The following is a 22,966-nucleotide window of genomic DNA, read 5'->3' as shown; positions in this document are numbered from 1 at the left end:
ATTCATGAAAACGTCCCCAGTCTTCACCCAGTATTACCAGATAGGCAGGAGCTGGGGCCAGTCTGACCATCACGGGTTTTTCGTGCCTTCCCACCCGTAAAGTCACCCGGGTGCAGGGGTAGGCCTTGACATCCCCATGGACACACTGGAGCCTGATGGTGCCTTGGGGAGGCCCTACATCAGGCACCAGCGCTTACCAAACCAGGGTCTGTGCACACCCTGAGTCGATCAGCCCAATTGCCATTGACAAACACAGGAATGGCCACCTTGGCAGGGCCTTGGGGGTGTGCCCATGTTTGTGGGGTCAGAGCTTCCCAAAGTTGCACTCCATGTATGGGCAGTCTCGGGACCTGTGCCCACTGCCCCCACATGTGAAGTGGGAGTCCTGTTCTGGGGTGGCCTTCAGGGGTTCTCCTCAAGGGGCCCATGGCAAAGATGGCTGTGGAACCAGATTTCCAGGCTGGTGCATGAGTGGAGTCTCTGTTACCTTGTCCGAGAGGTAGCTGGGTTCCCTAGGGAGGAGCTGGCGGGTTGGTTCAGGGCCCAGGGGTTGAAGCCAGGGTTAGCCCGGTAACTGAGTCTTTTAGGGCCCAGGAAGGAGCAGCAGGCGCCAGGGCCCACCCCGGCCTTGTGACTCCTGGTCCCCCTCAGTCCCTTGTGCCGGGGTGCCTGTGGCTGACCTGAGGCCTACAGACGGAGTCATCCCTGGGAATTTGGCTGCTAGATAATTCTCCGTCAACTGGATGGTTGTCATATCTACTAGATGGTTTTTCACCACCCACTCCCTTCCCGCAGGGGGCAGAATTTGGGTGAACTATTCAAGCAGGATCTGCTTGGCTATCTGCACCCCAGACTTTGTTTGGGGCTTCAACCACCTCCAGCAAGCATCCCGCAGCTTCTGGGCGCCCATACTTCCCCATGGAAGCGCTGGCGGAATGTCTCTTCTGAGATATCAAGAGCATCCAGGATTGCTGCCTTGACCTAGGCATAGTCCTGGGCACTTACAGCATCCAGTGCCCGATAGGCAGTCTGAGCAACCCCCGTCAAGTAAGATGCCAAGATGGTCGCCCGCTGCACTCAGGCCCACTGGGCTACAGTGGCCACCCGCTCAAATGTCTCCACGAATGCCTTGAGGTTGTCTTCTGGGCCCATCTTTGTGAGTTTGATTGGTGCCTGTGCCAGCGCTGGCGGCCAATCCAGGGTTCGGGGTTGTATCAAGGAAGTTACCTGCTGCATCAGCTGTTGCTGGTGGTTTGCTAATTACCCAATTAATTGCTGCTGCTGCTGCTGCTGAGCCATCTGTTGGAGCAGCTGCTTCTGTTGCTGCTGCTGGCTGACCTGCTGCTCCTCCATCCACCTCAGCAGGGGCTCCATTGCTTCAGTGGTTCGCACTTGCTGGGTCTCTGGCTGGCACAGTAGGACAGCCCTTCCACAGGGCCAGGCTATACCCATGTTCTCCACAACATGTGAGCGGTTCGCCTCTGGGACCAGATGGCCTAGTGGCCAGGCCCCCTGGCCAGGGCCTGTTGGGTAGGTCCTCATCCCCCACCGAGAGTCTATGGGTTGAGCCTGAGGTGTGGCCCTGAGAATCTAGTTCCTCCTTTGGTGGGAGTGGGGTTCTCTGGGGGGGGGGCTCCCCACTCCCCTCACTACCTGGGGGGTCCTGGGCTGCACCCTCTGGCAGCTGACCGGGTGGCAGCTCTGGCCTCGGGCCTCCTGCCTCAGAGCCAGCTCCTGCCTCTTGGCTGGTCAACCCCCAAACTGAGCTGGCTTCCCTCCCTTTATACCCCTCCAGGCCTGACACTGGCCACAGGTGAACCAGGGTGGGGCTGATTGGGTTAACAGGCCTTGTTTAACCCCTGCCTTGCCTGGCCTCCCTCTCGCACTCCTACAGTCACTTCAATAAGTGTCCTGCAGTATCTTAAGAGACTAAGCAACCAGGAAGGGGAGGACGACACTGATTAGGAACACAATGAAGGATTGGAGAGCAGGAATGCAGAGCTGCTAGCTACACTGGATACATTGAATGAAGTGGAATGCCAGTTCTGGAGACATGAGAACAGCACACAGTGGTTGTGCCACCACATCATTTTGTGGCAATGGGATGATCAGCAGTGGCTACATAACTTCCGCATACACAAGGCCACTTTCCTGGAATGTGTGAATTACTGTCCACCACCCTGAAGCACTGCAACACCAAACTGAGACCTGCTTGGACTGTTCACAAGAGAGTGGCAACTGCTCTGTGGAAGTTTGCAATATTGAACAGCTACCAATCAGTTGGAAATCAATTTGAAGCAGGCAGATCTACAGTGGTGGCTGTTGAATTCCAAATAGCCAAGGCAATCAATGCCCTTCTGCTGAGAAAGGCAGTGACTCTGGATAATGTACTTTGCTGCCACAGGGATCCTTAATAGTGGTGGGGTGATAGATGGAACGCACATCCCCATCCTGGCACCAGACTACCTGGCCTCACAATACATAAACTGCAATACTTCTCCATGTTGTTGCAGACATTGGTGGATCACAAAGGTTGTTTCACTGACATCTATGTGGGTTGTTGGGAAAAGGGGCACAACGTAAGCATCTCTAGAAATTCTGGGTCAGTTCAGAAAGCTCCAAATTGGGACTCTCTTTCCAGACTAGGAATCACCATTGGAGTTGTAGAGAGGCCCATAGTGATACTAGGTGACCCTACTTACCCTCTGTTCCAATGGCTCATGAAGTCATACACAAGTACTCTGGACCACAGCAAGAAGCAGTCCAACTACATGCTGAGCAAGTGCTGAATGTTGTTAGAATGTGCCTTTGGCCACTAAAAATCCAGGTTCAGGTGCCTTCTGACCTGTTTAGACCTCAGCAAAAGCCAACATTCTTCTAATGGTGAGGGCTTGCTGTGTGCTTCATAATCTTTGTGAGGCAAATGGGGGAAAAATTACATGCCAGGCTGGAGGGCAGAGGCAGATGTCCTGGCCAGTTCTGATGAACAGCTGGACACAAGGGCAATCAGGAGAGCACCAACAGGTACAATGGAAGTCAGGGATGCTTTGAAAAGCAGCTTTATGAATGGACAGCCACAAGAATTTGCTGTTTTTAAGTAGTGTGCCCCCCCCACCACCACCCACTGTGTCCTTGCACTTTATGAAACCACCTTCAACTGCACTCCGCCCAGCCCCAAACCAGGTTAACTAACAAACACTGAAGTGGTTATGACCGACATTATTTTTATTCAGGAGCTGAGGGCTAAGGGATATGAAAGCAAGGGAATCCTGCTGTCGGGTAGAGGAATGTGAGCCTTCTGGTGTGTGGAGTGGCTCTGGGGTGGATCACAAGTCCGGCCTGCTTTCTGGGTCAGACAAAAAGAGGACAGGGAACAGGGGGAGGTGGTCAGATAGTTCTTCATGCTGTGCAGAGAGGCCCTTACGCAATTTCATTGGGGACTGGAGGATGTCAGTCTCTTCCCTGACTGCCAACAAGAGTGCTCCCTGATTTTCTGAGCCCTGAATCCTATGCTGGAGCATGCTTTGCTGTCAGTGCTGCATCAACTTGCTATCAACAACGGCTTGCACTCACTCTTTCAGAGCCTCTTGCAATTGTTTCAGAATGAGGTCTTGCTTTGTGTTTTTCCTGCGGTGCATCAGGGCTAGTCTGTCAACAGGCAGAGATAGAACAGCAATCACCCTCCCACTTGCTCTGTCTGTGGAAAACACTCACAGTGAAAATGTAGATTCAATTTTTAAAACTGAAATAACGCACATAGCCATACAATGAATGGGTGTCTGTTTCACAATCACAGCACCTTTTGTTTTACAAGGCCTCTTAAGGCTGAGAATGAATGAATGAATCAATCAAATCTTCTCCAGAGCATTTTCACATTGCAGACATGTTATGATCCTGATGGGTAAGGGGGAGGGGGCACAGCACAAACAATCATTAACACATTGTAACACTGTGCTGGACATGCCAGTGTCTGGCAGGCAGAGTCTGGACAGCCCAGAATTCGCATGGTGGTTCAGAGGAGCCAGCAAGCGCAGCAGCTACATGGTGGATTGGAGGAGGAACAGTCCTGTGACATGTAAATTGCAGAAATATTTTCTCAGCATGTCCTTCCAAATCCTGTGCAGGAAAAATGGCATTTTAAAGCACTGGACTGCCAGTGTTCAGCAGGCGGGGTCCAGACAGACCAGCAACCACATGGTGGTAGGGGGAAGCTAGAGAGCCCACCAGCCACATGTAGATGTGGGCCAGTCCTGGGAAATTTAAATGGATATTAAACACAGGGAGCAGTGTAATAATGTCAAAGTGACAAACTTTCATGAACCTTCCCATGCTGATTCTAGGTTGCAAAGAGAGGCATCAGATGCCTAAGAATAACAGAAAGTGAAATAGAAAATGTGTTAATATTCCCAAGGCATGTTGGAGAAAGGTTACACCAGGGACACTCAGCAATGCCAGGGCAAAAAAAATCAAGGAGTTTGGGCAGAATTATCAGAAGGGGAAAGAAGCCAATGGGTGATCTTGGACAGCTCCCAAAACATGCAATTTTTATGAGTAGCTCAATGTGATTCTTGTGAGGGACCCAACCACACTAACCAATGATAGCATGGATTCCTCAGGCTCCAGTGAAAGCCAAGAGGGTGAAGAGGAGGCAAAGGCTGATGAAGAGGATGACACTGCCAGTCACCAGATGCCCAAGGAAGCTGATCCTACCAGCCAGGACCTCTTCCTCACTCTGGAGCCAGTTTTCTCATTGGCACCTGAATGCTGTAGGGGGCTCTTCTGCTGAGTATATTTTTTAAACTGCTACAAGTGGGTTGCAGCTGGGCTGGGGTATAGGTTTACTCCTACTGAGCATATTTTTTCAAACTGCTACAAGTGGGTTCCAGGTTAGGTGTGGTGGATCTATGTCTCTTAGAACAGCTTGTTAATATATCTGGAGATAGAGCACTTATCCTTCTTGTAGATCTCCATAAAGGTCTCAGCCAGGTACTCTTATTTTTCACATGACATTTTTAGGGAAGTCTGATTTATTCCAGTTTCCATGATAGTACACCTTGTCGTATCAGGCAACCAGTAAGTAACCTGGCATCATGGCACCACAATGAATTCTGGCAAATTTTCCAGCTCTGTGCTCCTACAGTATGAGTTTATTTTCTTTTTCACTCTGTTATTTTTAAGAGGCTAATGTCTCTCTTTAGCCGTGTCTACACGTGCACGCTACTTCGAAGTAGTGGCACTAACTTCGAAATAGCACCCGTCATGGCTACATGCGTCGGGCGCTATTTCGAAGTTAACTTCGACGTTAGGCGGCGAGACGTCGAAGTCGCTATCCTCATCAGGAGATGGGGATAGCGCCCTACTTCGACGTTCAATGTCGAAGTAGGGACCGTGTAGTCATTGCGCGTCCCGCAACTTCGAAATAGCAGGGTCCGCCATGGTGGCCATCAGCTGAGGGGTTGAGAGATGCTCTCTCTCGAGCCCCTGCGGGGCTCTATGGTCACCGTGGGCAGCAGCCCTTAGCCCAGGGCTTCTGGCTGCTGCTGCTGCTGCAGCTGGGGATCCATGCTGCAGGCACAGGGTCTGCAACCAGTTGTCAGCTCTGTGGATCTTGTGTTGTTTAGCGCAACTGTGTCTGGGAGGGGCCCTTTAAGGGAGCGGCTTGCTGTTGAGTCCGCCCTGTGACCCTGTCTGCAGCTGTGCCTGGCACCCTTATTTCGATGTGTGCTACTTTGGCGTGTAGACGTTCCCTCGCAGCACCTATTTCGATGTGGTGCTGCGCAACGTCGAAGTTGAACATCGACATTGCCAGCCCTGGAGGACGTGTAGACGTTATTCATCGAAATAGCCTATTTTGATGTTGATACATCGAAATAAGCTATTTCGATGTAGGCTTCATGTATAGACGTAGCCTTTAAAACCTAGAAGCAGCAGGGGAAGTTTCATTAAACTTTGTCCCCTTAACATTATCACACTGCTGCCTGGCCATTTAAATTTCCTAGGACTGCCCTGCCACACCCCATGGCTTGCGGGCGCTCCGTCTCTCCCCTCTGCATGGATGGCAAGCTCTCCTGGCCCTCTCTGCTCCCACCATGCTGCTGGAGGACTCCCTCTCTCTCTCTCTCACACACACACACACCCCACAACCATACTGCTGCAAAGGATTTATGAGGAGCCTCCGAGAGTGTTTTTCTGTGTTGTACATTTTACAGGGCTGGCCCCCACCATTCCAGCCTGCCATGTGGCTGGCAGGCTCAACCCCTCACCACATGGCTGTTGGGCTGTGTGGACCCTACTCCCAGACACCAACATGTCCAGCATAGGCTTTCACTGCACTAAATGGCTTTTGTCCTGCACAGAATTTAAGAGCCGCCGCCAAGAAAGTTTTTTTTCCCCGCACTTTACAGGGTGGAGTTTCAAATCGCACCCCCCGCCCCCCGAGCCACTAGGATCTTACCATGTTGCAATGAAATGGTTTGAAGAACTACTAGCATTCATTACCAAGCCAAAAGTGGCCTTGGAAAACAAAAGTTACAGTGATTGTCAAACAAAGACCCATTCATTGTATGAGTAAGTGCCTTGTGTCACATTTAAAACTGTATCTAAATTTTTACCTTGACTGTCTTCAACAGACAGCATGAGAGAGGGAGATAAGGTTTCTGTGATGATCCACGGGAAAAGATCCAAAAAGGACCTCATCCTGCAGTAGCTGCAAGAGGCATAAAGGGGAGCGCGCCCAAGCTGCTGCTGACAGAAAGTGGACCCAGCAGCAGCAGCAAAGCATCCTCCAGCGTAGGAACAAATACTGAGCAGAGCTCCTGATCACTGTCAAGGAGCAAACCTGCATCCTGCAGTCCATGTTGGAACTGCAGAGAAACACCCACCACAGAACTCAGTTATGCAGCCTCCTCCACCTGTTGCCCAGCCTTCCCTCGATGTTGCCCAACACCCCCCACCCCGAACTTGTTGGCAGCCCCAAACACAGGGGGGAAAAAGCAAGGACAGTCTCGCAGTGCACCCCCTGGACCTCTGCATACTGCAAAAGGCCCACATTCCACCACACATGACACCAGGATTCCCTTCGTTCTGACTCCTTAACCCTCACCCCCTAAATAAAAAGAAAGATTTTGTGAAAACCACAGCGTTGTTTATTGGTTCACATAGGATGGGTTACAGTTGGAGGTGCTTTCATAAAGGTCAAGCACACATCATTTTGTGTGTGGGGGGGGGTGGTGGTATCACAGTAGTTCAATGCAGCAGATTCGTATAGCTGTCTGCTCATTCATAAAACTAGTTATTTAAAGCCTCCCTGATTTTCATTGCCGCTGCATGTGAATTATTTGTGCCTGGCTGTGCATAAGCACTGCCCAGGGCATCTACCTCTGCAACCCAGGCTGGCATAGAATTTCCCCCTTTGATTCACAAATGTTATAGAGAATAAAACACACTGCAACCATGTGCGGGGGGGGGAGTGTTGATTTCACAAAGGTCCAAATGGGTCAAAAGGCACCTGAATCTGACTTTTAAACAGCCAAAGGCACATTCCACCACCATTCTGCACTTGCTCAGCCTGTAATTGAAGTGCTCCTTCCTGCGAGGTCCAGGGTCCAAGTGTATGGCTTCATGAGCCAAGGGAGCAGGGTCACCCTGCACCACTGTGAGCATTGCCACAGTGCCAATATTGATCATCTGGTCTAGGAAAAAAAAAAAGTCCCATTCTAGACATTTCTGTACAGACCTGAATTTCTAAAGATGCATGCAGTATGCACCTTTCCTGACCATCCCACACAGATGTTGGTGAAACGACCTTGTAAGCCACCAACACCTACAACACCATGGAGAGGTACCCCTTGCAGTTTATGTACTCTGAGACCAGGCGGTCCAAAGTCAGGATGGAGATTTTTGTTCCATTTACTGCCCCACTACACCTAGGAAACTCGCTGGCAGCAAAGCCATCCACTGTGTTGTGCATATTTTCCAAAGTCACAGTCTTCAGCAATAGAAGGGCATTGATTGCCTTGACTGCCATCATGGCCCCACTGTAGAACTGCTCACTTCAAATTCATTTCCCACTGACCAGTAGTCCTCTGGCATTGCTTGCTAACCTGGTGAGGAGGGCTTGCTAACCTGGTGAGGAGTAGCCATCTGGCTAAGACTTGCTAACCTGGTGAGGAGGGCTTTAAACTAGGTTTGCTGGGGACAGGGGAGCAAAGCCCACAGGTAAGTGGAGAACATGGAAACCTGGGAGATGGGTCGGAAGTAGGAGGGAGCATGGGCAACAATGTCAGAGTAAAAAGAGGACGAGGAAAAAACTGGGGGGAAAGTTCAAATCAATATCTGAGATGCCTATATACCAATGCAAGAAGTATGGCTAATAAGCAGGAAGAACTGGAAGTGCTAATAAATAAATACAACTATGATATCATTGGCATCACAGAAACTTGGTGGGATAATACACATGATTGGAATGTTGGTATTGAAGGCTACAGCCTGGTTAGGAAAGATAGACAGGGAGAAAAGGGGGGAGGTGTTGCCTTATATGTAAAAAATGTACACACTTGGACTGAGGTGGAGATGGACATAGGAGATGGACATGTTGAGAGTCTGTGGGTTAGTTTAAGAGGGGTAAAAAATATGGGCCATGTCCTGTTAGGAGTCTACTACAGGCCACCTAACCAGGTGGAAGAGGTGGATGATGCTTTTTTTAAGCAACTAACAAAATCATCCAGAGCCCAGGAGTTGGTGGTGATGGGGGACTTTAACTATCCAGATATATGCTGGGACACTAATACAGCGGGGCACAGACTATCCAATAAGTTCTTAGACTGCATTGGAGACAATTTTTTATTCCAAAAAGTTGAAAAAGCCACCAGGGGAGAAACAAATAAGGAGGACTTGGTCGAGAATTTGAAGGTGGGAGGCTGCTTGGGTGAAAGTGATCATGAAATCATAGAATTCACAATTCTAAGGACCGGTAGGAGAGAAAATAGCAAAATAGAGATGATGGATTTCAGGAAGGCAGATTTTGGTAAACTCAGAGAGCTGGTAGGTAAGATCCCATGGGAGGAAAAACTGAGGGGAAAAACAACTGAGGAGAGTTGGCAGTTTTTCAAAGAGACATTATTAAGGGCCCAAAAACAAGCTATTCCCCTATGTAGGAAAGATAGTAAATATGGGCAAAGACCGCCTTGGCTTAACAAGGAGATCCTGCATGATCTCAAACTAAAAAAGGAATCCTATAAAAAATGGAAACTGGGACAAATTACAAAGAATGAACACAGGCAAATAACACAGGAATGCAGGAGTAAAATTAGAAGGGCTAAGGCACAAAATGAGCTCCAACTAGCTACAGGCATAAAGAGTAACAAGAAGGCCTTTTAAAAATATATTAGAAACAAGAGGAAGACCAAGGACAGGGTAGGGCCATTGCTCAGTGAGGAGGGAGAAACAGTAATGGGGAACTTGGAAATGGCAGAGAGATGCTTAATGACTTCTTTGTTTCGGTCTTCACAGAGAAGTCTGAAGGAATGCCTGACATAGTGAATGCTGGTGGAAAAGGGGTAGAGTTAGTTTTTGAAATAAAAAAAGAACAAGTTAAAAACCATTTGGAAAAATTAGATGTCTGCAAGTCACCAGGGCCTGATGAAATGCATCCTAGAATCCTCAAGGAGCTGATAGAAGAGGTAGCTGAGCCGTTAGCTCTCATTTTTGGAAAGTCATGGGAGACAGGAGAGATTCCAGAAGACTGGAAGAGGGCAAATATAGTGCCCATCTACAAAAAGGGGAATAAGAACAACCCAGGAAATTACAGGCCAGTAAGCTTAACTTCTGTGCCAGGAAAGAAAATGGAGCAGGTAGTTAAGGAAGTCATCTGCAAGCACTTGGAAGGTAGTAAAGTGATAGGGAACAGCCAGCATGGTTTTGTAAAAAACAAATCATGTCAAACCAACCTGATAGCTTTTTTTGACATGATAACGAGACTCGTAGATAAGGGAGAAGCAGTGGATGCGGTATACCTAGACTTTAGTAAAGCATTTGATACTGTCTTGCATAATATTCTTATCGACAAACTAGGCAAGTCCAACTTAAATCGCGCTGCAATAAGGTGGGTGCATAACTGGCTGGCTAATCGCACCCAGAGAGTAGTTGTTAATGGTGCTCAATCCAGCTGGAAAAGCATAACAAGTGGGGTTCCGCAGGGGTCTGTTTTGGGACCAGTTCTGTTCAATATCTTCATTAATGATTTGGATATTGGCATAGAAAGTACGCTTATTAAGTTTGCAGATGATACCAAGCTGGGAGGGGTTGCAACTACCTTGGAGGATAGGGTCATAATTCAGAATGATCTAGATAAATTGGAGAAATGGTCTGAAGTAAACAGGATGAAGTTTAATAAAGATAAATGTAAGGTGCTGCACTTAGGAAGGAATAATCTGTTTCACACATACAGAATGGGAAAAGACTGTCTAGGAAGGAGTACAGCAGAAAGGGACCTAGGGGTTCTAGTAGATCACAAGTTAAATATGAGTCAACAGTGTGATGCTGTTGCAAAAAAAGCAAACATGATTCTGGGATGCATTAGCAGGTGTGTTGTGAACAAGACACGAGAAATCATTCTACCGCTCTACTCTGTGCTGGTTAGACCTCAGCTGGAATAGCGTCCAGTTCTGGGCACCCCAATTCAAGAAAGATGTGGAGAAATTAGAGAAGGTCCAGAGAAGAGCAACTAGAATGATAAAAGGTCTGGAGAACATGACTTATGAAGAAAGGCTGAAAGAATTGGGCTTGTTTAGCTTGGAAAAAAGAAGATTGAGGGGGGACATGATAGCGGTTTTCAGATATCTTAAAGGGTGTCATAAGGAGGAGGGAGAAAACTTGTTCTTCTTGGCCTCTGAGGAGAGAGCAAGAGGCAATGGACTTAAACTGCAGCAAGGGAAGTTTAGGTTGGACATTAGGAAAAAGTTCCTAACTGTCAGGGTGGTCAAGTACTGGAATAAGTTGCCAAGGGAGGTTGTGGAATCTCCCTCGCTGGAGATATTTAAGAACAGATTAGATAGATGTCTATCAGGGATGGTGTAGATAGTGGTCAGTCCTGCCGTCGGGGCAGGGGACTGGACTCGATGGCCTCTCAAGGCCCCTTCCGGTCCTAGCGTTCTATGATTCTATGATTGCAAACTTCCACAGAGAAATTGCTACTTACTTATGAGCTGTCAAAGCAGATCTCATTTTGATATTGCAGTGCGTCAGGGCAGGGGGCATTAATCATAAAGTTCCATGAAAGTGGCCTTGCAAATGTGGAAGTTCTACCACCACTGCTAGTCATCTCAGGACTTCTGCAGTCTCACCAGTGTGTGCTGGTTTCACATCTCCAGAACCAGCACTCCACTGCGTGCAATCCATCCAGGGCAGCCAGCATCTCTGCATTCCTCATCTCCAGTCCCTCAATATCATCTAAATCTTCTGCAGCCACCACATCCTGCCACTGGCTTTGCTAATAAAATACTGCATAACACTTGACACTTCGGGAAGTGGCCTAACACATTGTGCAATGACTCTAAGTTGTTTAGAATCCATGCTAGTGCTCTGCAGCAATGCAAGCTAGGGGCAGGTTTTTGGAAAATGGCACAAAAATCCTTGGGCTGTTTGTTTTCCAACAGTGGAGGGAGGAAGGATGTTGCACTCTGGGATGATCTCAGACACCCACAAGCCCTTGTGGCACCTTTTTTCACATAACACACTGAACAAAAATCCAGAATGCAATGGGGCAGCAGGCACTCTGGGACAGGTATCCACAATGCATTGCTGACACAGCTGAACCTAGCTAAGGCAACAAAGAAATGCTACGTCAACTTTCTGGACATTTGTGGACACTCATCTTCGACTTTACAAAATCTAGCAGTAAAACATGGATGTCAATAAATTCAACTTGATTCCCTAGTGTCGACACAGTTCGATTTTATAATATGCTGGTTTGGGCTAAGCCTTTTAAAATCCACTCTAGGCTCTAGCGTAGTCCCGGCCTAACTGGGAAGTAATTACAGGTTTTGACAGTGTTTTTCACAGCTATTTATTTACATGAGAGAGACAAACTCTCAGGATTTGTGGGTTCAATTCCAGGTATCAGAAAGGAGCATGCTATAGCAACTGCAGAATCTGCTGCTTCTGGAGGGGTCCCCCCCCCATACTGCTAATTTCTCTCTATCTCAGGCAGAGTAGTGTTCTCCCTTCCCTTCTGTATGTATGCATCCACATATACCTGACTTCTGCTCCTTCTTCCTTTTCTGCTCCAGTATACCATCCAACCTCTTCCCGCCCCTTGGCTTCTGTTCCCCCATTTTCACCCCTTCACTCCTCAGAATCCAATACCTGTAGCATAAACCTGCTTCTCACTTGCCTCATATATAAAGTTAGGTTATCGCCACCTCCTCGTCCATACTACCTGGGCAGCACGACAAGAGAAAGGGAGGACTGTAAGGCAACGGCTACACAAGAGTTATTTTGAGATAACAGTTGTTATTTTGAAATAACTTTGCTAGCATCTACACTATGCATACATTATTTTCAAACTGGTAACCCTCACTTCAAGAGGAATAATGCTTATTTTGAAATACATACTTATAAATAGGCATGATTAAGACACAGAATAGCACTATTTTGAAATAAGCCATAATGGAGCCCAGTGGCACTATTTCAAAATAGCACTGTGTGTCCAGAAATGCTATGTCGAAATAGCTTGGTCCTATTTCAAAATGCATTGTGTATGTAGCTGTGTTATTTTGAAATAAGATCTTTTGAAAGAGCTGTTTCAGAATATCTTATTTCAAAATACTTCTGTAGCATAGTCCTAACCTAACAGAGCACAGGAAAAGCAGTCTCTGTATTTTCAATTCCAGTGCCAGTATCACTGTAGTCTCTGGCAGCTAGGAAGTACAACTGCAGGGAAAGTCTCTGAAGCCCCAGGATGACGCATGATCAGTGCAAATGGCATCTTCAGAAAATTTAGCTATCAACCTTGACAATCATTAACTGATCACATGTAAACATCTTCTCTCATAACTTTGCCTAATTTATATGAATTTCCATGCAGAGAAAAAAATTGCATCCCTTACACAAGCATTGCCACTGTCTCCTCCCTATACAGTGCCAGATTTCAAGCCCTTGTTCTAAAGCAGAAAGGTATCACAACCTGGTGAAACATTTTATTTGTTTCTAATTTCAGTCACACTTTCACTAAAAAAATTTCCCAAAAAATTATACTTTAGGCAAACACTCAGTATAGGAAATTTAGCCCAAATGCATAGTTTGGAAAAGCAAAAAAAAAAAAAAAAAAAAAAATTGAAAACAATTTTTTATAATGGAAGACATTAGGCAACATTGTGTGTAAGCAGTACTGCCAACTTCCTTCATAATAACTAGCAGAGGAAGTAAATTAGGAAGCTCTTACTCACCACTTTTTTTTGTTTTGCCCCCTCCTCTTCCTGCTCTACACTTTTTCGGGGGAGGGGAAGAATCATCCACTTACACAGTTTCAACTACCATTTCTCCATTAATAGCTAGTAAATCTCTTCACCCACACACTCCTGCCTGACTTGTCTCCATACAATAATACTTCTCTTCCCAAATCTCTCTACAGCAAATTTAAGCTTAATAAGATGAAAACAGAATTCCTTATCTTCCCATCCAACCTCTCTCTCTACTAATCCAAAGCTCTGTCATGATCACCAACATCCACTGTAACTCAGGCCTACAACCTGTGGGTCTTGTTTGATTCCTCTTCACCCTTTGCCTCCCACATTCAGGCTACATCAAAATCCTACTGCTTCTGTCTCCATAACAACTAAAATCCATTTCTCCCCCCTTCCTACAGCTAAAACTCCTCCATCTCTTCAACATCTTACATCTTTTTCCAGCCTCTACTGAAACTGGAGTATCTATGGAAACTCATCTATGCAGCTGAAGAACAGATCCCCAACACACCCCACTCAACTGTAAGTGGACCAAGTACAGCTCTTGCATGTATTTTATATATACATATATATATTCACCAGCTCCAAGAATGTGTTCTGTCATGTGAGACTGCTCAAGAATAATGCTGCCCAAACTTGTATCAGATTCTTATGGTCAACAAGGCCCAGAAAAGAAAAAAGGAGCTGGGGCAAGGTCACAGAAGACACTGTGCAGAATCTGCGTCCCACTGTGACCCTTGTCCTCCTTAGCATTTTCTGAATGATTTTGCCCCAGAGAAAAAAGGTGGAAAAGTGCATGTTACCTAAAGTGACACAGATGTGACCGCTTGAAAATGAGAAAAATGCATCAGGCTGCATAGCAAAAAAAAAAGTAAATACCACTTACACTAATCTGAAACAAAATTAAATGCAAATATCTGAATTACAGAATGTATTTTTATGTCTGTACACAACAAGGTTACTCACTTCACAAAAATACAACTAAAATCGTTAAACTGATAACATTAATATTCAATAGTTATATTTTAACAGGATAATTTATCAACTTTTTCTATAGACTAAGTAATTCATGTGGAACATTAATACCACTACAACATTTTAAGATCAAAAATTTCTAAATTATCTCTGTTACTACAACACTCTATCCTCTGAATATTATTTTGGGCTGTGCATCTTTTAATTCACATCCTAAACTGAATTTCACTATTTGGTCTTAACTCATGAAGAGAAGGAACTAGATTATTTTCCACCTCATTGTATGGATGTCAGCAATACTGTCTATATTAACAGACTAGAACAATAAATTATAATTTCACAGTAAATTATAAATTACAAGTTTAAACATTTAAAAAGTAAAGACTACACAAAACATAATTCCAGAAGGTCAAGAGCTCAAGACCAGTGGTGAAAAGAGCATGGTGTACATGAAATAAAATATATACTGCTAACACACAGGTACCTTTAAAAAAATTAAGTTAAAACATTTTTAAACAGGTTAGTGTTTCCTTACCTTTAATTTATGGTTGTCAAACTACACAACTGTGCATGCACTGAAAACGGTAATGGGATCTGGCAAAATCACTTTAGATTCTGAACCAAATTGGATTAATACCGCCTCTTAATGAACAATACGAATATTCCATAAGCATTCTAATTCAGATTCTCATCTTTATGTGATGCCTACATATCCTGAACAAAAATTTATTCAGGCATGAAAACTTAAAAGCTGACCTGCATATAAACATTCTGGTCAAGTATGGTTCATTAAAAAAAAGATGCAGTAGTTTTATATCTGAAGTAGTCTTAGAACAAAGAACCTTAGAGGCAGGTTATTTAACAAGATATAGTTAAACAAAATTGTTTGAGGCTTTTAAAGTAGTATACATTTCATCTAATTTTCCACCAGTGTTTTGTCATGTGGTACGCATCGTACAATAAAAAAAAGTAGAATGCAATGGTAAAAATAAAACTGATATATGCCTAATATATTCCAGAATTATGCACAATTCATTTGTAAATGTAGCCTTTTTACAAAAGAATCACTATATAAAATAGGGACAAAAAAATCACTTCCACATATATGAAGCACAGCTTAAGCCAAACATCACTGACCAATCAAAATTAGTGAATGCACTGCATCTCTCTGCAGTGAAGAGAAGCGACAAGGTAGGCTGTCATTCTGCAAAAGCTGTCCATAGGCTTTCCTCTGAGAAGTATTGCTGCTCCTTTTTAGAATCTAAATGTTGTCTCTGGAGACAAGAAGCCTTTACTATGTTAAATTACTTTCATTATGTATCTTCAGATGCTTATTGATTCTATAATAGGGTAAGTGGGAGATTGCAGCAGCCTCTAAAGCAGCACTACATGTTGTATACATTAGCAATATGCTGAAACAATGGCACAGCCCAGGCACAAATTTTCAATAAGGTCATTTTCTGAAGAGAGACGCTTATGACCCTCTTTCCCCTGCACTATGCTAACAAGTGAACAAAATGAATCTCTCAAAACTGGAACTGCTTCATCTTCATCGAGAACTGATCAAATCCTTAGTGGAGGTAAGATATGTTCCTTATTCTGGTATTCAGCATAAGCAGTGTTTAACAAACATATCTGAAGGAAAAATGATGCTAGCTTCTACCTACATGGAGAGCTTTTCACCTTGTAGTTCTGGCTAGACAGTACTAATTTTTTTCATTAAAAAGTATAATTGTTGAAAAATGTTATTTTATGAAGACTCAACATGAAATAATAAGAACTGTTTTGTTCTAAAAGCAATGGGGCTTAAGCTATAACAGTACTGCTTACAATCCTTAATGCAGTCAGAAAATTTTTTCAACACCTTTTCCAAATATTGAGTTTCATAGGTTATGAATGTATTCAAGTACTCCTTGAAAGATCATAGACAGTCTGCATTTGCTTGTATACTTACTGATTTTCAAAGGCTGGGTTATGTGACCATCTGTGACTTGCTTATGAAAAAAAAAATGTAGTTTTTGCAGCTACCTTCTTGTTACCCTAAACATATTTAAACAGATATTTCACTCTATGGAAATGTACTTGTAAAAATCTGCATAACATTTTACATTCAAAGCAAGAAAATTCAAAACCATGTGCAAATTAAACAAATGTATTCCCCATGAAACAACTGAGGCTCAGTTAAATTAGTCATAAGAAGGCAAGAGTATGTGTAAGCTAGTTGCTCACAAGACCTGTAAAATATCATTTTCTAGCTGCATTTGTAGATACTATCTTTTTGCCCAGTAATTTTTACTTTGTTTTTAATTCCACACTTAATATTTGCAAAATATTAGAACCCATCCAAAACACAATTATAATAAAATGAAAAAGAGGAAGATTAGGAAATATTAAAGATATCACTAATTTTATAGATCTTCTATACGAGTCAAATTTACAGATCGATTTTGATTTGCACACATTGCATAATTTTAACCTAATGATACTATATAATTATATTCCTGAATAACTTAACTGATGAAGTGCTAGAAGAAACCCAATTTTTAACCTTTTTTCTCTCTCCTTTTCCTCACAAGGGCATGCAGCCTCTAATTCAGTTTTACTACTGACAATATGAAGAATGCAATTGACCGGGCATCCTTCTAGCTGCCTGATCTACAAGCTGCAGGATGTACTTCTAATATATAGTCTTAAGAAATAAAGGACTTAAAATAAAAACATGGAACAGGTTATATTTCTACGTAAGTGTTTAACGCTGCAATAATATACATAGAAGATTAGCACATCTGCTCATATTTTCATGAAAAGAAGATTAATATAATGGTTTTCTCCTAAAATAAAATGGTGGGCATTTCTTAAAAAGGGATTATAATTTAAAACCAGATCTGTGGAAAAACTACTGATACATGAAGAAACAATGAAACATGAATTCCCAAAAGGAGAATGTGCATACTTCATCAGCAAGCTAAACAAGGCTTTAATCAAGCTTTTTCTGCACTACACATTAAGTCACTTATTAGTCATGACAAATGGATTTTTTTCCTCTGAATTTTATGATCTTTTATGTACTCTCCTTTAATGAAAATAAGCCAAATTAAATAGTCCATGGTTTCCATCAAAGCACATGAACTGGATTTTACAATGTTAAGCAACTTACATGACAAAGCCATCACTCTAAAGTAATGAGAAGTACTATCAAAACCAATGTGCAATTGTAACTAAAGGATGCCTAAATATCTTTCTGAAGCCAGAAATTGGATACGTCTTTTTATTTTCATTTATTGTGGAAAATAAAAATATGCTGCCATGAGATGCAAAGGGGGAAAGAATTTAATGTCATTTAAAAGAAGTTTTCTTTTTACTAGTGGCTTTAAAAAGTCTGGAGAAATATTTCAGGAAATTAAATCCTTTTATTCAATCACAAAATCTTGCTGCGGAAGTGTTGGAACAAAAAAATAAAAACTAAAAAAAGAAAAAAGAAAAACAGTCTGCAAGGGATGAAATAGAACCCAGCTACAACTGTGCTGCACAGCCAGGTGAAATGCATGTCAAAATTCTGTCAGTGACACCATGTATCAATTTATGACAAGCTGCTACAGTGAGCTGAGAGGCCCTTGAGGCAACAGAAAACAGGTAGGTCAGAAGCTGGGTGCACCCAACCTCTGTTTGACATTTACAAGGGAACAGAGCACTGTTCTTGAAGAGATGTATTTTGCTAATTATCTTCCTATTCTTGACATTTCTGCTTTTATTTAACTGTAAATCTATCTGACGTGACAAAGACCTGATGCTTAATCTGTTTGTCAGTAAAATCTGGCACATTTAACATTTTCCATTTTCACAAGATTTCAGTTAGCTTATTCTTACAGTTAAGACCATTGCTTGTTTTAGTAGATCTAACGCTAATCTTTTTCTGGTTTTTACTGGTTCAAGGGAATTCAATTTATCAAATAATGCATTTGGAATTGTTTCCATAATACATTTATAGCTAAATAAGACCACATGAACAGAGGAAACAGTACTGTCTTGAAGCTAAACTTTCTCGAGACTACAAAAGTTGAACAAAGCTTTTGAAATATTTGTTTCATTGCACACCTGAGGTTCATTCAATATTTTTGTTTTTATTAAAAGGCCACGTAAAGTAACTCTTGAGACATACAAAGAACCTCCATTATAATTAGTTTGCTATTAATAGTACTGCACTATTGAGGCTTCAGTTCTCAGAAATGCAGATCAATCTATTCGCATATTTCATCTGGAGTGTGCATAATTCATACTAGCATTAAAAAAGCAGGTAATTTTTATTCTTGTTAATGCCTTCCACTTACTGTATTTAGAAAAGAACAATGATCTGCATTTAAATTAATCCTTATGCTCGATATATTTTCACTTTAACTTTAAAAGTTGTTCAAAATTCCAAGTACCACCACCCCAAAAGAAAAAAAAAAAAATCTTTCCCTCCTTAATTTATTTACGAATTGCATTATAAAGCCAAGACCAGTTTTATATGCTGTTTAAGCACGTAAATGATAAAATATCACTCCTCTTACGTAGATACTAAATTTCAATTTATTAGCATTTGTAAACCACAGAAGGTGTGGCCATGAGATGAAAATCGTACAGCAATGATTAAATGCTACCTCACCCTTATTGCCTCATAAAAGCCGAAATAAACTTTTATTTCGTGATATACAAAAACATAATGCAAATAATCTTGGTGTAGCTATCTTCTTAATTCCATCAGATAATTAAAATACAAATATATTTATAAATCCTCTTGATAAACAGGAGCCCATAAATCAGAGAGAGAGACTTTTACCAATTTGGCTAATAGTTAAGAGTATTTATATTTCCTGAAATAAATATTCAAATCACCATATGGAAATACAGTGCTTTGAAAAACCTACTTCCTTAAATTTAAACTATATGTCTACAATTTCACAGTTAAAATTACATATACATAAATAATTGAGTCATAATATTAAATATGCATGCAGATGTAAATACACCCATGCACACACATAATATGTACACTATTCAGAATGAAAATTTAAACACATTTTAAAGTTTATAAAATTTCAATGAACTTTGATGGAAGATTTGCAATTCCAAAAGCATTTTTTTTTTTTTATTTTTTTTTTTTTTTTTTACAGAAAAAGTTTTCAAAAGAAGGGAGACAAACCAACACATGGGAAAAATCAGTTCATAAGCATCTCCCTTTCTTTTTTCTGAGCGTGTTTTCCTAAAAAAGGTTTTTAATATTACTTTAATGTACCAAACTCTAAATACATAAGGACATTCTTTTTACATGATAAAATGCTATGTATCAACATAGCTTGTTCTACCACACGTCCTTTGTGAGAGTCCCATCATAATCAAGGCTTTGTCTCTGTAAACAAAGGCTTTTAACAATTTTTGGGAGCTCTTTTAGATCATATTTTGTTTCAAAAGTTGTTGCTGGTCTAGATCCTTAGCTTCTTGAATCCAAATCATGCACAGATCTAAATACATAGTAGATTTTGATAGAATGAAATAGCAGTTTCACTGTATTTATTTAAAATGTTTTTAAAAAGTGTCAGAATGAAATAGTTTTATTTTCCTCTCACCTTATAGGACAAAAACAACTGCAACAAAAGAATGTGTTTCTCTCCCATTCTGGAAGTCAACATGCAGTCTGAATCTAACATTACAGTTCAAGATGCCATTGATGACATCAACACCAATATGTACCGAGCACTGTCATATCCATTAAGCTTTCAAGTTTCTCTCACTGGATTTCTGATGTTAGAAATTGTGTTGGGACTTGGCAGCAACCTCACCGTGTTGGTACTTTACTGCATGAAATCCAACTTAATCAATTCTGTCAGTAACATTATTACAATGAACCTTCATGTACTTGATGTAATAATTTGTGTGGGATGTATTCCTCTAACTATAGTTATCCTTCTGCTTTCACTGGAGAGTAATAGTGCTCTAATCTGCTGTTTCCATGAGGCTTGTGTTTCTTTTGCAAGTGTTTCGACAGCAATCAACGTTTTTGCTATCACTTTGGACCGATATGATATCTCTGTAAAACCTGCAAACCGAATTCTGACATTGGGAAGGGCTGTCATGTTAATGACATCAATATGGATTGTTTCTCTTTTTTCCTTCCTGATTCCCTTCATTGAAGTAAATTTTTTCAGTCTTCAAAGTGCAAGTACTTGGGAAAATAAGACTCTTTTGTGTGTCAGTGTAAATGAATACCACACTGAATTGGGAATGTATTACCATCTCCTAGTACAAATTCCAATTTTTTTCTTCACTGTTATAGTAATGCTCATTACATACACCAAAATACTCCAGGCTCTTAATATTCGAATAGGCACAAGATTTACAACTGGGCAAAAGAAAAAAGCCAGAAAGAAAAAAACTATTTCTTTGACCACACAACATGAAACTACTGACGTGTCACAAAGCAGTGGTGGGAGAAATGTAGTCTTTGGCGTAAGGACCTCGGTTTCAGTAATAATTGCCCTACGGCGAGCTGTAAAACGACACCGGGAACGACGGGAAAGACAAAAGAGAGTCTTCAGAATGTCCCTGTTGATTATTTCAACATTTCTTCTCTGCTGGACACCCATTTCTGTTTTAAACACTACAATTTTATGTTTGGGCCCAAGTGACCTTTTGGTAAAGCTGAGATTGTGTTTTCTCGTTATGGCATACGGAACAACCATATTTCACCCTCTACTTTATGCATTCACTAGGCAAAAATTTCAGAAGGTCCTGAAAAGTAAAATGAAAAAACGAGTCGTTTCAATAGTGGAAGCAGATCCCATGCCGAATAATGCTGTAATACATAACTCATGGATAGAGCCTAAAAGGAACAAACAGATTACTTTTGAAGACAACGAAGTAAGGCAGAAATGTTTAGTACCTCAGGTTGTCACTGGCTAGATTTCAGTATTCACCAAATCATCCAAGAGGAAATATATGAACAAACTGTAGAAAATACTGCCAAATAAGGGAAACTTAAAATATTGGCTAGACTGTACATTTTCAATATATATATGTTATATAGATTAGGCCTTGTATATTCAAGTTCTTCATGACTTAAAATACATGTTGCATGGCAGTTCGTCAGAGTAATACCGTGTATATTTGTCAGAAAGATATTAAATGTAAGTAATATTTTTTAAAAAAATAAATAGCCTTAAAGCAGTGTACACTTTCAAAAATTAACATTTGTATGCCTGATTCTCTGTAAATAATAGTACTTTAAATAAGCATTCCACTCCAGAAATACTTCATTTTCCAATAAAATGCAAGTTTAACAACTTGTATAATATTTTAAAATCTTAACTTTTAGGCACTGTTCTCCAGACTTAAAATTGACAGCTTTAGGACATTGAAATTTGGAGATTTTTGACTACGTTCAGGTGACCTATTCATCTAGCCTGTAATGGCTTTATGTGCACAATTAAACCACATCCCTCTATAGAGAATGGGTAAAACTATTCAATTTTGGCAGTGGAAGCAATATTTTAAAGTTATTCCAGAAGCAGAATAATAATTTTAAATGCAAAAGTATGTACAATGCGGTGGGGGGCAGCATTGTGCAAACATCCCTCAACTGAAAAAAAGAAGACTAATTTGGGTCACTGGAGAAATATGGAAGTGAAATGTAGGGAAAAAAAATCTTGTTTTCCCGAGGTTGCCTAATAACTAAACAAACATTTACACAGAATTTACTAAAATGTTAGCTGTGAAGACTGATGTCGTTTATTATTAACTGGCCCTCCAAACGTGATGCTCTCCAGGGGAGTGGCTACCTTCACAGACAAATCTCTCAATTATGCAGGATAGCTTACTTTTTTAATCCTCCCTATCTTTCCTAGCAATCTGTCTTTGGCATCCAGCGCTGTCCAGTCCTTACCACACAGTCACCTTGCCAGATGTCTATCAGCTGCCCTACCGCTTGGATAATATTCCTGGACCTACTTTATGAATTATGCATTTGTGTAGTTCCATTTCTCCTCCTTCCCTTTTCTCCATCATCTTCAACCATCTTTTCAACTAACATCCACATTTAAGAACCAAGAAACTGACAGAAGATTGCATCATATCTGGCAGCAAATGCAAAAGTTAAGTATTGCACTAAGGATAAGTTGAAGGGAATAATTGCTATCCCAAGCTTTGAAGACAGGAATTTAGAAGGAATAGTGCCCATATGGATCCCCTTGATTTCATAACTGCTAAAAACTGACTCATTATCTTCAAATGTATTGTAGTATAATCACCTCTTCATGTGTCTGAATTAATCCCATTTGCACAAGAATAACTCCTAATAAATAGAAGTTGCATTAACACTAGGAATAAAAAGCAGATATTCCCCTCTGCATGAAAGATTTCCTCTATAGCAATTTTGTATATTTTCCTCTACCTAAAATGAATATACACCTGGATGCATCCCAATGTGCAGTTTTTGATGTCTGGGAAGCAGAGTGAAATGAACACATGTAGGGAAAGTTAAAGAGAAGGAGGGA

At 41.7% G+C, this 22,966-nt stretch overlaps 2 protein-coding genes across 2 annotated transcripts in view; one reads left to right on the top strand and one right to left on the bottom strand.

Moving 5' to 3' along the window:
* The window catches only part of COG5 (component of oligomeric golgi complex 5), a 367,281-nt gene that overhangs the window by 290,917 nt on the left and 53,398 nt on the right, over positions 1–22,966 (bottom strand). The gene's annotated exons all lie outside the window — the stretch shown is intronic.
* On the top strand, positions 17,574–21,633 carry GPR22 (G protein-coupled receptor 22). The gene is made up of 2 exons (XM_074984144.1): positions 17,574–18,071; positions 20,052–21,633. Exon 2 carries the CDS (start codon positions 20,076–20,078, stop codon positions 21,375–21,377), a length of 1,302 nt encoding a protein of 433 aa, XP_074840245.1. The 5' UTR covers positions 17,574–18,071; positions 20,052–20,075; the 3' UTR covers positions 21,378–21,633.

Source organism: Carettochelys insculpta, chromosome 1 (genome assembly GCF_033958435.1).
Source record: "Carettochelys insculpta isolate YL-2023 chromosome 1, ASM3395843v1, whole genome shotgun sequence".
Lineage (NCBI taxonomy): Eukaryota > Metazoa > Chordata > Testudines > Carettochelyidae > Carettochelys > Carettochelys insculpta.
The sequence above is the reverse complement of the archived record's forward strand: the minus strand, read 5'-3'. Positions and strand labels throughout refer to the sequence as shown.